Genomic DNA, 16,409 nt, shown 5'->3' with positions numbered 1-16,409 from the left:
AGTCGTGCCCTTCCTGAGCTTCTGTTTCAGTGGTGTTCTGGCTGTGAGTAATGCACGTTAACTCATCTCTCAGCAGGAGCCGTGTCTAGAGGGAAGAATTTTGATGAAGAAAGCAATGCTTCTCTGAGCACTGCAAGGGATGAAACCCGAGATGGGTTCTACATGGAGGATGGAGACCCTTCAGTAGCTCAGCTCCTGCACGAACGAACGTTTGCCTTCTCGTTTTGGCCTAAGGTTGGCGTGGTGTTGTTGTTGACCAAAAAAGAGTAGAGAAGGGAAGAAATCTTTCTAGCTTGAATTTTTTCAAATAGTCTTAAACTTTGACACAGTGCATAAAAACTGTAGATTATTCTTGTTTTTAAAGAATGATCTAGGAAAGCTTGAAGAAAAGTCTGTAGAATACTTTTCTAATAATACAGAAAAAGTGACATGAAAGAGAAATAATGAGAGAGAAGACTGTTTTTATGGTGCTTTGTTCCTTGTGGCTTGTTACGTTTGTCACGCACGTCAGCCAGTGTCGTCTAGATTATTGCTTCAGCCGACGCACCCTTCGGCAGACTAAAACGTGTGGACCTTTAAAGCTGTTTGTTTTATTTTATTTTAATCTGAAGCAGAACTTTCGGATTTAAGACAATGTCATGTATTTGGAAACCTACAGTCTTCTTCACTTGGGAGAGGGAGGGTGGGCTATTGGCCCATTTGCTCCAGAGAATTGGGGGATAATTCAAATGTAGTAATCTGTAACCAAAAGCAAACTAGAAATTACTTTTTCAGCCTAAATAGCATAATTTTATAATAAACCCCTATGTAATTTGGGTCTGTTTTCAGGCTGGGAGCTAATCATCCTAATCACCATAACAGGGCTTAAAACAACACAAGAAGCAGGCTTCAGCAGCCTCCTTCCTCCCTGGCCAGTTGGTTGTTTAAGAAACAGGATGAAGTTGTTGACTGAAGAATGTCCTGTCAAAGACGTTTTTTCTGTGTTAGGCCCCTGTGGTTCTCCAGTGAGGCTAACGTCCCTGACTGAGTACAGAAGGGAGTTTTGAAGAGCAATCAAAAGGTTTACGGTAGCAAGTACTTTCAATCTGTGGACCTTGGTCTAAGAGCTGTAATTTGAAATTTTAATGTACACGCTTCAATGAAATTTGGAATGATGATAGGTAGGGAACGCAGATGACATTCATTAGGTGTTCCTAGGTTGGTGCTCATTTCATAATGCTGGACTTTATTAATAGTGACGCTAATGACGTCCCACTTCCTGGGACAGGCTGCCGGCGAGCCCGTGGGCCTGAAACGCCAGAGCGTGAAGAAGCTAAAGGCAGGGCTTCAATTGGCACGTACTAATGCTCAAACAAAAGTTACTCTTAAAATATGGGGGTATTTTGAATTTGGCTGTTCTTGAATATGTGTTCTCTTTTATGTGGTTAAATGTTCATAATTGAAAAATAGTTTTCTATGTTGGGGCCACCTAAGAACTTCTGCCAGAGCAAAGCAGTTTTTTGTGGGTTTTGTTTATTTGCTTGTTTGCTATATTGTCTTCTGCTTTTTGCCCACCAATTTATTTTTAAGCCTTCCATGCTGCTTAGTATCTTGCTGGCTAAGTACATCCAGGAACTTTAACCAGGTCTTTGTAACAGTTTCGTGCGACTTGTCTTTTCCCTGCAGGATCGAGTCATGATAAACCGATTAGACAGCATCTGTGAAGCAGTGCTGAAAGGCAAATGGCCAGTCAATCGGCGCCAGATGTTTGATTTCCAGGGGCTCCTCCCCGGTTGCACATCCACCTCTGTGGACAGCCCCCTGCAGAAGAGGAGCTTCGCGGAGCTCTCCATGGTGGGTCACACCAGCATCGGGGGGAGTGAGGACATCACGTCTTCTCCTCACTTATCGAAGGTGAGCCTCCATGGCGTCTTTGACGTGAAGGCCAGCTCTCTAAATCTTAACCCAGTGTGGAAGCTTGTGTGTAGCTGGTGCCACTGAGAAATAAGGAAGCTACTGGTTCTCCAGCTTTATCCGCTTCTGTGACTTCTCCCCGGTCAGAACTGTTGAATTCCTCAGGCTTCTTGTTTTTTATTTCTAAAATAGCCAGTATATCAGATACCGCTTTGGCTCATTGCAACTCTCTCTTGGAATTTCTCAACAGGAAGACACACTCAGTCTGTCAGTCCCGCGCCAGCGGCGGCGGCGGAGGAGGAAAATCGAAATTGAGGCCGAAAGAGCTGCCAAGCGGCGAAACCTCATGGAGATGGTTGCCCAGCTGCGGGAGTCTCAGGTGGTCTCAGAAAACGGACAAGAGAAAGTTGTAGATTTATCAAAGGCCTCAAGAGAGGCAACAAGTTCTACCTCAAATTTTTCATCTCTTACTTCAAAGTTTATCTTGCCGAATGTCTCCACACCAGTCTCTGATGCCTTTAAGACTCAAATGGAACTGCTCCAGGCAGGCCTGTCACGCACACCTACGAGGCATCTGCTTAACGGCTCCCTAGTGGACGGAGAGCCTCCCATGAAGAGGAGGCGGGGAAGGAGGAAAAATGTGGAGGGCCTTGACCTGCTTTTCATGAGCCACAAACGGACATCGTTGAGTGCAGTAAGTCAGGGGCCCCTGCCCGCGCCGTGGGCCGAGGTTGCAGCACAGACAGGGTGTTAAAGTTGGCTTCTTGTGTTACTGAAAGAGAATTACGGTGAACAGAGTTGTGGTTCTGAGCTGGAAGATTGGGCTGATAATTGATAGACCACTAAGACTGAACCAAGTTTATCTTAACGATTTATTCTTTTCAAGGTTCTGATATGTTGGTTGCTTTCGGAAGAGTGGCCCAGAGCAAAAACACGTTTTTCTGAGCCTAAGATTGTTGTCTCTGAATTTTTGAGGTGGAAAAAGCTTCTGCTCTTAAAAATATTGATTTGCTTTGGGCTTGGCATCTATTAGATTACCGTAAATGTGTAGTTTTAGCTAGGAATTGTGTGGATATACACAGCTAGGGATGCCAAATGTTCTGACCTTCAGGAAAACTAGATATTTTAAAAACCTGGACTGAAAAAGGGCCTCTGCCAGTTTAGATTTGAAAGAAATGTGTATGCCAATGGATTTTAATGTTTTCTTTTCAAATTCAAAGGAAAGGAATGCCGTGTAACCAAAATAATTGTCTTCCCTAACCTGCTACAACCATGCCATCTAAAAATGTGCAAGGATTTTACCCCAAAGAACATGTGTTCTTGTTAAAGGCTCACTTGGTACTAGAGTTCCTGACCTTATCGATGGGAAACCCGAGTCCACAAGTGGCCCTGGAGCATTGACTTGTCTGGTTGTAAGGCAGATAGGGCGCTTGGGGCACCTCTGTAGATGAGCCCCAACGGGCTTTCCCTTGGGCAACAGAACACAACACAATTTGACAGTTTGGAAAACACTCACATTTGCAATTCACGGGAGATAATCGTTTGTTTAAGGTGTTTTTTCTTATACCATCCCTTTCATTATTTGTCTTGTCTGTTTCTTGAAACTAGAGAAAGGTTCTTAAAGGGATAGGAAGCTCAGTAACTTCAAACCAAACCACTTGCCATCCTGTCAGTTCTGACTCATGGAGACCCCATGTGTGTCGCAGTAGAACTGTGCTCCATAGGGTTTTCAGTGGCTGATTTTTCAGCAGCCCATCACCACGGCTTTCTTCCAAGGTGCTTCTGGGTGTGTTCAGCAACCTTTCCGTTCGTAGTTGAGCGCTTGATCATTTGTGCCGACCAGGGATTCCTTCAGTCGTTTAAAGGGGTAGGAAAAGACATGGCTGAGTCTAAGCCCAGAAATGATAAAATATAGTATTCACTGAAATTTGTCTGACTCGTACCGGTGCCTAATTAAAACAGAAGCATCCAAGTAGCTAAAAGTAAAATTTCAAAGTTGACTACCAATGCACCAGTCATAATTAAGGTCATTTTTGTTGGTCATAGGATTATTATTAGAATCTTAAAAAATGTGTCTGGTGGTGGATCAGCTGTGACACCTGTTCCAGAAGTTAAAATGCCATTTCTAGCTGTGTGGTCCTCAGACATCACTGATCACTGGTGATGAGCCTTCTGCCTGAAGTCATCCTAATACCCTGATATATTTTATTGACTGAAAAATCCTTTCTCCATAAACATCAACAAATTGGGGAGTTTCTACAGCTGACACGTTTTTTCATTTACTATCGTTTTTAGTTTCAGAGTCTTTTCTGACATCCATTTTGGTCTTTTTTTTTTTTTCTTTCCTGTCTCCTGTCTTTTTAATGACCTTTTGTTTTCCTCATGTATGATGTCCTTGATGTCATCCCACAACTCGTCTGGTCTTCAGTCATTAGTGTTCAATGCATCAAATCTGTTCTTGAGATGGTCTCTAAATTCAGATAGGATATACTCAATCAACATTATACTTTGGCTCTTATAGATCTGTTTTAATTTTCTTCAGCTTCAACTTGAACTTGCATATGAGTAATTGATGGTCTGTTCCGCAGTCAGCCCCTGGCCTTGTTCTGACTGATGATACTGAGCTTCTCCATCGTCTCTTTCCACAGATGTAGTCGTTTTGATTCCTGTATATTCCATCCGATGAGGTCTACGTGTATAGTCGCTGTTTATGTTGTTGAAAAAAGGTATTTGCAATGAAGAAGTCATTGGTCTTCCAAAATTCTGTCATGCAATCTCCGGCATCATTTCTATCACCAAGGCCATATTTTCCAACTACCAATCTTCTTTGTTTCCAACTTTTGCATTCCAATCACCAGTAGTTATCAATGCTTCTTGATTGCATGTTCAATCAGTTTCAGACTGCAGAAGTTGGTAAAAATCATCAGTGTCTTCATCTTTGGCATTAGTGTTTGGTTTGTAATTTTGAATAATAGTTGTATTAACCGGTTTTCCTTGTAGGTGTATGGATATTATCCTATCACTGACAGCATTGTACTTCAGAATAGATCTTGAAATGTTCTTTTTTGATGATGAATACAATGCCGTTCCTCTTCAATTTGTCATTCCCAGCATAGTATACCATATGATTGTCCAATTCAAAATGGCCAATACCAGTCCATTTCAGCTCACTAATGCTTAGGATATCAATGTTTATATGTTCCGTTTCATTTTGACAGCTTCCAGTTTTCCTTGATTCATACTTTGTACATTCCACATTCCGGTTATTAATGCATGTTTGCAGCTCTTTCTTCTCATTTTGTGTCATGCCACATCAGCAAATGAAGGTCCCAAAAGCTTGACTCCATCCACATCATTAAGGTCAACTCTACTTTGAGGAGACAACTCTTCCGCAGTCATATTTTGAGTGCTTGACAACCTGAGGGGCTCATCTGATACTGTATCAGACAATAATGGATGTCAGAAGAGACTCTGAAACTTGTTCTTGAATGTAGAGTAGCTAAAGCAAAAGGGAGAAATGATGAAGTAAAAGAGTTGAACAGATGATTTGAAAGGGTAGATCGAGAAGACAAAGTATTATAATGAAATGTGCAGAGACCTGGAGTTAGAAAACCAAAAGGGAAGAACATGCTCTGCATTTCTCAAGCTGAGAAAGAACTGAAGAAAAAATACAAGCCTCGAGTTGCAATTTTGAAGGATTCTATGGGCAAAGTATTGAATGACACAGGAAGCATCAAAAGAAGATGGAAGGAATACACAGAGTCACTGTACCAAAAAGAATTTGTCCCTGTTACACCTTTTCAGGAAGTAGCATACGATCAAGAAATGATGGCACTGAAGGAAGAAGTCCAAGCTGCACTGAAGGCATTAGTGAAAAACAAGGCTCCAGGAATTGACGGACTACCAATTGAGATGTTTCAACAAACAGATGCAGCACTGGAAGTGCTCTCTTGTCTTGCCAAGAAAATTGGAACACAGCTACCTGACCAACTGAGAGGAAGTGAACCATATTCGTGCCCGTCCTAAACAAAGGTGATCTAATGCAATACGAAATTATCGAGCAATATCATTAATATCACATGCAAGTACAGTTATGCTGAAGATCATTCAGAAACAGTTGCAACAGTACATCCAGAGAACTGCCAAAAATTCAAGCCTGATTCAGAAGAGGATATGGAATGAGGGATGTCATTACTGATTTCAGATGGATCTTAGCCGAAAGCAGAAAATACCAGAAAGACTTTGTCTTAGTTATCTAGTGCTGCTATAACAAATACCACAAGTGGGTGGCTTAAACAAACAAATCTATTTTCTCACAGTTTATGAAGCTAGAAGTCTGAATTCAGAGCACCTGCTCTAGGGGAAGGCTTTTTCTTTCTGTTGGCTCTGGAGGAAAGTCCTTGTCTCTTCAGCTTCTGCTTCCTGGTTCCTTGGAGATCTCTATGTGTCTTTGCATCTATCTTACCCCACACCCTACTCTAATTCTATCCATTAACATAACAAAGACCCATTCCCAAGTAGGATTATAACCACAAACATAGAGGTTTGGATTTACAACACACATTTTTGGGAGACACAATTCAATCCATAACAGATGTTTACCTGTGTTTTCTTGACCATGCAAAGGCATTTAACTGTGTGGATCATAACAAATTATGGATAACATTGTGAAGAATGGGAATTCCAGAACACTTAATTATGCTGTTGCAGAACCTGTACATAGATCAAGAGGCAGTCATTCGAACAGTACAAGGGGATACTGCATGGTTTAAAATCAGAAATTGTGTGTGTCAGGGTTATATCCTTTTACCATACTTAGTCTGTATGCTGACCAAATAATCCAAGAACCTGGACTGTTTGAAGAAGAACGCCGCATCAGGATTAGTGGAATACTCATCAACAACCTGCGATATGCAGGTGACACAACCTTGCTTGCTGAAAGTGAAGAGGACTTGAAGCACTTACTGACGAAGATCAAAGACTACAGCCTTCAGTATGGATTATGCCTCAACATAAAGAAAACTAAAATCCTCACAACTGGACCAATAAGCAACATCATGATAAACAGAGAAAATAATGAAGTTGTCAAGGATTTCATTTTACTTGGATCCACAATCAACGCCCATGGAAGCACCAGTCAGGAAATCAAAGGACATATTTCATTGGGCAAATCTGCTGCAAAAGACCTCTTTAAAAGTATTAAAAAGCAAGGATGTCACTTTAAGGACTAAGATGCACCTGACCCAAGTCGTGGTCTTTTCAGTTGCCTCATGTACATGCGAAAGCTGGACAATGAATAAGGAAGACCAAAGATGAACTGATGCCTTTGAATTATGGTGTGGCTGAAGAATATTGAATATACCATGGAACGAACAAATCTGTCTTGCAAGAAGTACAGATAGAATGCTCCTTAGAAGTGAGGATGGCAAGACTTCGTCTTACATACTTTGGACATGTTATCAGGAGGGACCAATACCTGGAGAAGACCATCATTCTTGGTAAAATAGAGGGTCAGCAAAAGAGAGGAAGACCCTCAAAGAGATGGATTGACACAGCGGCTGCAACAATGGGGTCAAACATAGCAATGATTGTGAGGATGGCGCAGGACAGGGCAGTGTTTCGTTCTGTTGTACATGAGGTGGCTGTGAAGGACTGTTGTACGCAGGGTCGCTGTGAGTCAGGACAGTGTGTTTAGTATTTGGATCACAGCACATACCTCTCTGCAGAGCAGGCGTCAGGAATTAGTTGTCAGACCAGGTTCTGCTTTCCTTTTCCAGCCTAAACCCTATGAGACTTAATGCTGACTTTATTCATTTCACATATTTTAAGCTGCCACTTAGAATTTATTGATTTTATTTTTCCAGAGTCACATTTAGCAACCCAGCTCAAGTCTGAGAGGACTCCTAATAGATGTTAGAGAATGTATTGTTAAATTGCTATTTTTACTATAAAATGCTGTAATTTAGGGGATTACCCATTTGATGTTGTGGAGGGTGATGTGCATGCACATTAAATGCAAGGAAAACACTGATTAGTCTCTAAGTAAAGTGAGTTGTGAAGATGTGCTAAAGGTCAGGAATGTTACATGTGTGGAACAGGGCAGATTCTATAAGTAAATAATAACGTACCATCATTGTGTGTGTGTGCCGTGACCAAGGCATGACAAGGGGACTTTGTGAGCCCAAAGGAAGGCCAGGAATGAAGGGAGGAGGATGTGGAGAAAAATTGATAAAGTTTCCCTAGAGATGTTAATGGAGCCCTGGTGGCACAGTGGTTAAATGTTTGGCTGCTAAGCAAAAGGTTGGCAGTTCGAATCCACCAGCTGCTCCTTGGAAACCCCATGGAGCAGTTCTGCTCTATCCCATAGGATCGCTATGAGTCAGAATTGACTCAACAGCAACAGATAGAGATGTTAACACTTAGGCTAAGTTTTGAAGATTGGGTAGGGATTGGCCATTTGAAAAAGGTGGCATGGGAGGGAGAAGGATGAGGCCAAGATACAGCAGAGATGAGCTTGGAGACCAGGCAAGATCCAAACCATGAGGCTTTGACTGTGTGTTCAAGAACTTGGATCTTAGCCTGAAGGAGATGGGGATCCAGTCGTTGAAGTCATTTGAATAGGGAAGTGGTGTGATGTGCTTTTTTGAAACTGTGCAAAGCTACATTTTAGAAAACTACCTCTAGTATAGCAGTGTAGGGGGTTAAACTACAATCAGAGAGGCCACATAGCAATATTGCAGTAATACAGGTGAGAACTGAAGAATGCCTGGGCAGTAGGGATGGATAAACAGGTGGATATACGAGGTATTTGGAGGTGGGCATAACAGAATTTGATACCCAGTGGCTGAGTGATGGTAGAGTATAGACATCAGTTAGAGTTGATCTTGTTGATGTTGCCACACATACCTAACACAAGATATTGGACTACCAGCAAAATTGTACTCTGCAAAGAGTGCTGATGATTTGCTTAGTCCTTTAAATATAAATTATCTTTAATGATGTTATCCAAGGATCCCCAAGAGGAACTGAGTAGTCTGCCTGTCGTGTGTATCAAGCTCAGACAGATGATGCCAGTGTTATATTCATAATGGCTTGCTTAGGGTTTCGAAGAATGGAGGCAAGATAGACTAACTAATTATGAATTCTGCAGTGTGAAGGATAACATTACAAGTTTCTCCTTCTAATTTAATAGCTGTTCCACAACAGATACTGCTTTAAGAAACTTCCCTTTTTGATCAAAGATCCATTGTGCCAGGATAGCATTTTCTTGGGGTAGGACATTGTCAGAATGTCTCTCAATGTGAGAATTCAGACCATTGTCAACTCTCTGCAGGAGGATGCTGAGGTGACCAAAGGTTTTGAAGAAGATGTAGAGACTCCACCAACAAGAAGCATTCCTTCTCCTGGACAGTTGGACCCAGACACACGGATCCCTGTGATAAATCTAGAAGATGGGACTAGGCTGGTGGGGGAAGATGCTCCTAAAAATAAGGATTTAGTTGAATGGCTTAAACTGCATCCTACTTACACTGTTGATATGCCAAGTTATGTACCAGTAAGTATTTCAGAGTTTGGAGTTGGAAGGAATCCTCACAGGCAGTTCAGTTCCCTCTCCCACATGACATCAACATCCCTGACAGTGGTCCCTCTGCCTTTTGCTTGAACGTCGTGAACATTTCACAGTTTTTCATCATTGTATCTCCTACATCATTGTTGTTGTTGTGTGCCATCGAGTCGACTTCGACTCATAGTGACTCCATGTGACAGAGTAGAAGTGCCCCCATAGGGTTTTCTAGGCTGTAATCTTTTCAGCAGATCACCAGGTCTTTTCTCCCATGGAGCCTCTGGGTGGGTTCCAACCACCAATCTTTCGGTTAGCAGCTGAGTACTTAACCATTGTACCACCAGGACTCCTTGTCTTCTACATTAGAGTAGATTCAAGACTGTCCTACTGAGGGGCAGCTGAATAGTTATCCACAGGTGGCTATCCTGCATCTGCTTACTCCTCTTCTTCCACCAAACAAACATGGTTTCTTCAGGAATTCTTCATATGGCCTGACTTTCATGTGGCCTTGTTATTGGGATAACACCTTGGAATGTGTTTTAATTGGTCTCCAGACAAGTTCTGAGCAGCAGAAGGTACTATAAAGCTGTTTCCTCCGGAGGTTTGATCAGTTAATTCAGCCCAAGGTTTTATTAGCTTCTTTTTAAGCAACTAAATAACACTTGTGCTTTATATTAAACATTTGACAATTAGTATCTCCAGATGATTTGTCACATACACTGTTTGCTAGCTAGTAGAACTAATCTTTTATCTCCTATGCTTATGTGGTTGATTTTTAAAACTTAAATGTAGGATTTTTATTGAGTGCAGCCAGGTGTTCTGCCTATCTGAATGCCCCCTCCCGCAAAGATGCTCTTACTCCTTGTGTTAGTTCTCCTTACATGCAGTTTTGTGTTGTCAGATGTGATGTCATCTCTGTGTTCATTTAAGTCACTGACTAGAAGTTAGTAAATATACTATAGAAAGTGGCCTTCAAAGATGCCATGGCTTGGTTAAACATTAGAGGAAAAAAACTTAAGTATGGTTATTGATAAATAAAAGGAAAAGCAGATTCTCAGCTTATGTGCTCGCTTTGTTCCTTAATGCATGGGGGTGGGGAGGAGAGGGAATAGTTTTTCCTTTCAAAAAAAAGTAAGATTTCTGATAATTAAAAAGATTCTTGAAACTTCCATAATAATCAAAGATGCTTGACTGTTCTCTTTGTCAGATATGTAGGAAAGAGTATGTACTAAATAGATTCCTTTTTTTTTTTTTTGCAGAAGAATGCAGATGTGCTGTTTTCCTCATTTCAGAAACCGAAACAGAAACGACATAGATGTCGAAACCCTAATAAATTGGATATAAACACTTTGACAGGAGAAGAAAGGGTGCCTGTTGTCAATAAACGAAACGGGAAGAAGGTAAAATGTTGGAAAAGGGAATTTGACCTCTATGTATTTCTTAACTCAAAAAGAAGTGTTTTTACCTGCCATAATTTTTAAGGAAATAGAATCATGTTTTTTCCAGAATCTATATCTATCCATCTAGAGAACAATTTGAGGTTTTTTTTTTTTTTAATTGTTTTTCAAATGTTTCTCCCCAGATGGGTGGAGCGATGGCCCCTCCAATGAAGGATCTACCCAGGTGGCTGGAGGAAAATCCTGAATTTGCAGTTGCCCCAGATTGGACTGATATAGTTAAGCAATCTGTAAGTACAAGCTCCACATTTCTGTCAAAAATGGTATCTATACAAAACTTTTCCTGAATTTTCATTATTTTCCGTTGCCCATTAGTTGTTCATTTGTAAAAGTTCTTAGCTTTAGAGAATTGACAGTAATACAACATCTTCCTACATCATTGAAAAGATCAGCATTTCATATATCCGTGCCCCTTCAGTCCAAAGTGGATTGATTAGAAGGATTCTGTAGACATTTCTGTTCATAGTGTTGGAGGTAGACTTACGACAGGAAGGAACACCCCATGTAAGCGTACTTAACATCCCATCTGTGGAATAGAGTTTATGATGGTGGAGATCCTGAAGATTGTTAACTGTGATTTCTGATTTTTTAAACAAACAAAAAATACAACAGTCTCCTAAAATTTTTTTCACTATTTCTTTTGAAAATTAATTTGTTAATGATGAGCTGATTCCTTTTTTATTTGTTTAAATTATCCTCCAGTACAACTGACTTATTTTTCTTTTAGTATAAGTTACGTGAATTTTAACCCATGTATAGACTCATGAACAGCCACCATAATCAGAATACAGAATAGTTCCATCACCCCGAAACTTCTCTTGTACTATCCTTTATTGTCACCCTCTCCGCTACTCCTAACCCCTGACAACCACTGGTCTGTTCTCCCTCCCTAACCTTTTGTCTTTTTGATAATGTCATATAAATCGAAGCATAAAGTATGTAACCTTTTGAGATGGCTTCTTTCACTCTTTGTAATGTCTTTGAGACTCATCCAAGTTGTTGTGTGTATCAGAAGCAGGGGTTTGAACTGGTTCTTCCCAGTTCAGTCATGGCTGAGGAAGCATAACTGGAACAGAGCCGAATTTTTAAAGTTCCAGTGAACCAGAAAGATAGCCAGAATAAGAAAAATTAGGAGTCAAAGCCCTGCTAGAAACTTAATCTCTAAGAGAACAAGGGCAGCTTATATGTTGCATAGCAACCAAGTCTCTTGCCCTTGGATTTTGAGCACAGTTCCAAGCAGTGCTGCGTGGCTCAAAGATGGTGATGCCCTGCTCAAAGATAGCGCCGCCCCGCTCAAAGATGCTGGCCAACCGTGCAGCTTTGAATGTGTGTTGCTCTCCTACAGTCCTGTCAATAATCCAGTCTCATGCATCAGGCTCCTGAAAGGGCTCCCTACGCCACTTCTGAGTCTCCCATTCCAGGGCTTTGTCTTGTAATTTTTCCCATTCCAGGTACCGTGCTGAATCTGCCAAATTGTAAAACTTCGTGTCTCTTCATATGTTGCTTTGTTGGCCCTGACTGAACCAGTTCAAACCAGTTTGAAGCCCCGATCAAAAGTTTGTTCCTTTTTATTACTGAATAGTATGCCATTGCAGGGATATACCACAGTTTGTTTATCCATTCTACCACTGGAAGACATTTGAATGGTTTTCAGATTTTGGCAATTAGAATAGAGCTGCTATAAACATTGATGCACAGGTTTTTGTGTCAATATAAGTTTTCACTTCTCTAGGATAGCTACTAAACTGTAATTTTCATTAATCAAATTTTTCATGTCTCAGCTACTTTCTGATGCATTATTTAAGTTAATCATGGATGCAGATAGCTGGACATTTGCCTCTGATAGAATACCCTTTAAAAGTTTTTTTGGGAGGAGGGGGTTCAGCATAATTCAGTGAGCTAATGTAAAACTAAAAATCAGAATTTTTGCTTTCATGAGTTTTATCATTGAGCTTTCAGACTGGAAATGATTGCTTCTATGTTTCCATTTGGAGTGCCAGTTTTAGTTCATCACAAAAGCCCGTATCAAAATTTTACATTCAGGACTACTTGGGAAAATGGGTATGTGATTTACACAAAGAAGTAAAAGATAGGTAAAATTTTAGTCATTTTTAAATGCTCGTAGTATAGGAGTGCTCTGGTGGTTAAGAGTTTGGCTGCTAACCAGAAGGTCATCGGAGCCTCTCCGGGGGAGAAAGATCTGCTTCCATATAGATTACAGACTTGGAAACTCTGCGGGGGCAGTTCTACTCTGTCCTATAGGGTCACTATGAGTTGGAATCGACTACAGGGCAATGGTTTTTGGGTTTTTTTGTTTTGTTTTTTTTTGGCGTATAGGAGCCCTTGAGTGGTGCAAATGATTAAGTGCTAGACTGCTAACTGAAGGGTTGGTTGTTCAGACCCACCCAGAGGCATCTTAGAGGAAAGTCCTGGCCGTCAGCTTCCGTGGTGCCAGTGCCACAGGCCTTACGGGGCAGTTTTTCTCTGCACAAGTGGTGTCTCCATGAGCCCTGACTTGACGGCAGCTAACAACAGCAGTTGGGTCATGCATGGTCTACATAAATCATAGGTGTAAACTTTGGTTTTCGTCAGCAACTTCAATACCGTTGTTGGCCTGTCTTTCCTGCAGGGCTTTGTTCCGGAGTCCATGTTTGACCGTCTTCTCACTGGCCCGGTGGTGCGGGGAGAGGGAGCAAGCCGAAGAGGAAGGCGGCCGAAAAGTGAGATCGCCAGAGCAGCCGCAGCCGCTGCCGCTGTGGCCTCCACGTCGGGCATCAACCCTCTGCTGGTGAACAGCCTGTTCGCTGGGATGGACCTCACCAGCCTCCAGAACCTCCAGAGTCTCCAGTCTCTCCAGCTGGCAGGGCTCATGGGCTTCCCTCCAGGACTGGCAACAGCTGCTGCGGCCGGAGGCGACTCTAAGAACCCGGCGGCCGTACTGCCGCTGATGCTGCCTGGGATGGCGGGCCTGCCTGGCGTGTTCGGGCTCGGTGGGCTGCTCAACGCCCCGCTGTCGGCCGCCGCAGGGAACGCCGCCCCCGGCCCCGGGCAGGGCGACCCGGAGGACGGCACTGCAAAAGCGGAAGAGAAAGGCAGTGAGAATGACGACGAGAACAAAGACTCCGAGAAAAGCACAGATGCTGTTTCGGCTACTGACTCTGCGAATGGATCTGTTGGTGCTGCTACTGCCACGGCGGGGTTGCCCTCCAACCCGCTGGCCTTCAACCCTTTCCTCCTGTCCACGATGGCCCCCGGCCTCTTCTACCCGTCCATGTTTCTACCTCCAGGCCTGGGAGGGTTGACACTGCCTGGGTTCCCCGCGCTGGCAGGACTGCAGAACGCCGTAGGCGCCGGGGAGGACAAGCCTGCCGACAAGGCTGAGGGGGCCCCCTTCAAAGACGAGGAGACCCTGGAAGGCAGTGACGCCGAGGAGAGCCTGGATAAAACTGCCGAGTCCTCCGTCTTAGAAGATGAAATAGCACAGGGCGAAGAGCTAGACTCACTCGATGGGGGGGATGAAATGGAAAACAACGAAAATGATGAATAACCAGTACCAGTTCCAGTTAAAGTGTTTAAACTTTTGACAAGTGGTAGTCCTACTGTTTACACTCACAGTTAATGTTCATACCTAGTTTTATAAGCTGTTCTGTAACATAGTGTAGCAAAAAAAAAAAAAAAAGTCCAAGTCATGTTATACAGGTGTGTCAAAAGGTATCTTGGTCATTAAGTATTGTGCAGTGCATTATTTATTATCCCTAGGAAAGATGAAATTTGAGAGGTGATCATGTCTTTTTAAGGAAACTTACATAATGCTCTGCTGTTGTTTTTTTTTTTTCCTCCTTTTGGTACCATTGGTATTATAATAAAAGAGCAATTTGTAACTGAGTGGCACTAATGGAAGGAAGTGCTGCTTAAAGGAAGTATGAAGTTATATATTTAATTTTTTAATTTTAAATTTTTTTTGCTGTGAAGGTCAAGATGAAATTTACCATACATATCATACTTGCTCATGCTTTTCCTTTTTGACTGTATGGGGGTTCCCACACTTGCTCATACACACACATACATACACTCTGACAATCTCCACGTTAGTGTGAACGTCTCTGTCCCGAGACACAGCAATAATAAGGCAGCTGTTGAATGTGAAGGGTCCCTTTGGAAATTACCTACTGGGAGGGTTCTTGCCAGATAGAACTACAGTTCCATTGTCTCGTGATATTGTAATGCACTGGTATAAACAAATAGATAAGTAAATAAAGAGTGAGAGAAGAGAGAATCAGGTACCTTTTTTAAATTAAAGGACTTTGTTACTTTAGCCACAAAGCTAAACAGCATTACCTCAGCTCTAAACTAGCCTTGAAGTTTACAGACATGACTTTGTAAATGTATTGTTTTTTTTTTTTTGTTGTGATGTCCTTTTATTTTTTTCTTTGAAAACTGCTATCATGTAAGATAAAATGTAAATTGCTGCCAACTGTAGTAATGATGCTTTTAATAAAAGTGACCCATGATATGCAGAGATGTAATTATAGAATGTAGTATGTAGGGGAGCTGGTGTTCACTCTATTTTTTGTATTCGCAATAGATGCAAATACAGCATTCTGGCTTTTGTACAGTTTCTTGATATATCCTCTTATACTAGATTAGCTGTTAGTAATACTCTAAACTGATTGTCCTCAAAACTAGACAGGAAGAAAAACCTTGAACTACCTTCACAGAATTCTACCAGATATCAACAGAGAAACACACACAGAAACCTCCCATTACGGCCTCAAAAGGGCATCTGAGACTGGGAATACTTACAGATGTGTGCAGTGTCTGATAATGTGGTACACGAAAGAACAAAGGCCAAAAGAAAAATGAGGTTTTAATAGGCACAATATCTAGGTCATTTATCCTTGGTTAATGGGTAGAAAAACACAATGCTGTAGTGTCAGCAAGGGACACAAAGGCGCCTAGTGTCCTGCAGACCAGAGCTTGATGCCAGAAACCAGTGTGTAGAAAAACCCACGTGGGATTTGAACAGACCCCTTCAGCGAGCACGCACGCATGCACACACACACCCCACCACACAGTCTGATCTTGAGAGCTACTGATTTGTATGCAGTTTATGACCTTTAAGATAAAATATAATTTGAGATCTGTTTTCACTGTTTTATGTCACCTGTACAAACACAAAACCATATTTTCATCCAGTGAAAAGGAAGAGGAAGGAGGTAGACAAAGTTGTTTGTGGCGTCATCGATACCCTCTCTGCAGTATACAGACACAGGCCATCCTCCTTGCCCTCCATGTGTTACAAGAGATTTTTGAACAAAGAGATTCAGTTAATTTATACCCCAAGTTGAAAATGTACCCGTTATGATCCTGGAGGAGGAACCACTTGAAACCGCCCATAGAGCCTATCGGCAACGTCATCATCATTGGTGTCTCTTGAAAGTTACTTACTTAATAAGCCCTGGTGGTGTAGTGGTTAAGAGCTACAGCTGCTAACC

The 16,409-nt window shown here is 41.9% G+C and overlaps 1 protein-coding gene across 1 annotated transcript in view; it reads left to right on the top strand.

The window, feature by feature from the left end:
* Positions 1 to 14,747, top strand: part of CHD7 (chromodomain helicase DNA binding protein 7) — a 156,472-nt gene extending 141,725 nt beyond the window's left edge. The window contains exons 30-36 of the mRNA XM_023727724.1: positions 74 to 234; positions 1,666 to 1,893; positions 2,144 to 2,587; positions 9,227 to 9,448; positions 10,717 to 10,857; positions 11,040 to 11,144; positions 13,544 to 14,747. Of these exons, the coding sequence (XP_023583492.1) occupies positions 74 to 234; positions 1,666 to 1,893; positions 2,144 to 2,587; positions 9,227 to 9,448; positions 10,717 to 10,857; positions 11,040 to 11,144; positions 13,544 to 14,461 (2,219 nt within the window). The 3' untranslated portion in view covers positions 14,462 to 14,747. The remainder of the gene's footprint in view (positions 1 to 73; positions 235 to 1,665; positions 1,894 to 2,143; positions 2,588 to 9,226; positions 9,449 to 10,716; positions 10,858 to 11,039; positions 11,145 to 13,543) is intronic.
* Positions 14,748 to 16,409: the final 1,662 nt, after the last annotated feature.

Source organism: Trichechus manatus, unplaced genomic scaffold (assembly GCF_000243295.1).
Source record: "Trichechus manatus latirostris isolate Lorelei unplaced genomic scaffold, TriManLat1.0 scaffold00018, whole genome shotgun sequence".
Taxonomy (NCBI): Eukaryota; Metazoa; Chordata; class Mammalia; order Sirenia; family Trichechidae; genus Trichechus; species Trichechus manatus.
The sequence above is the reverse complement of the archived record's forward strand: the minus strand, read 5'-3'. Positions and strand labels throughout refer to the sequence as shown.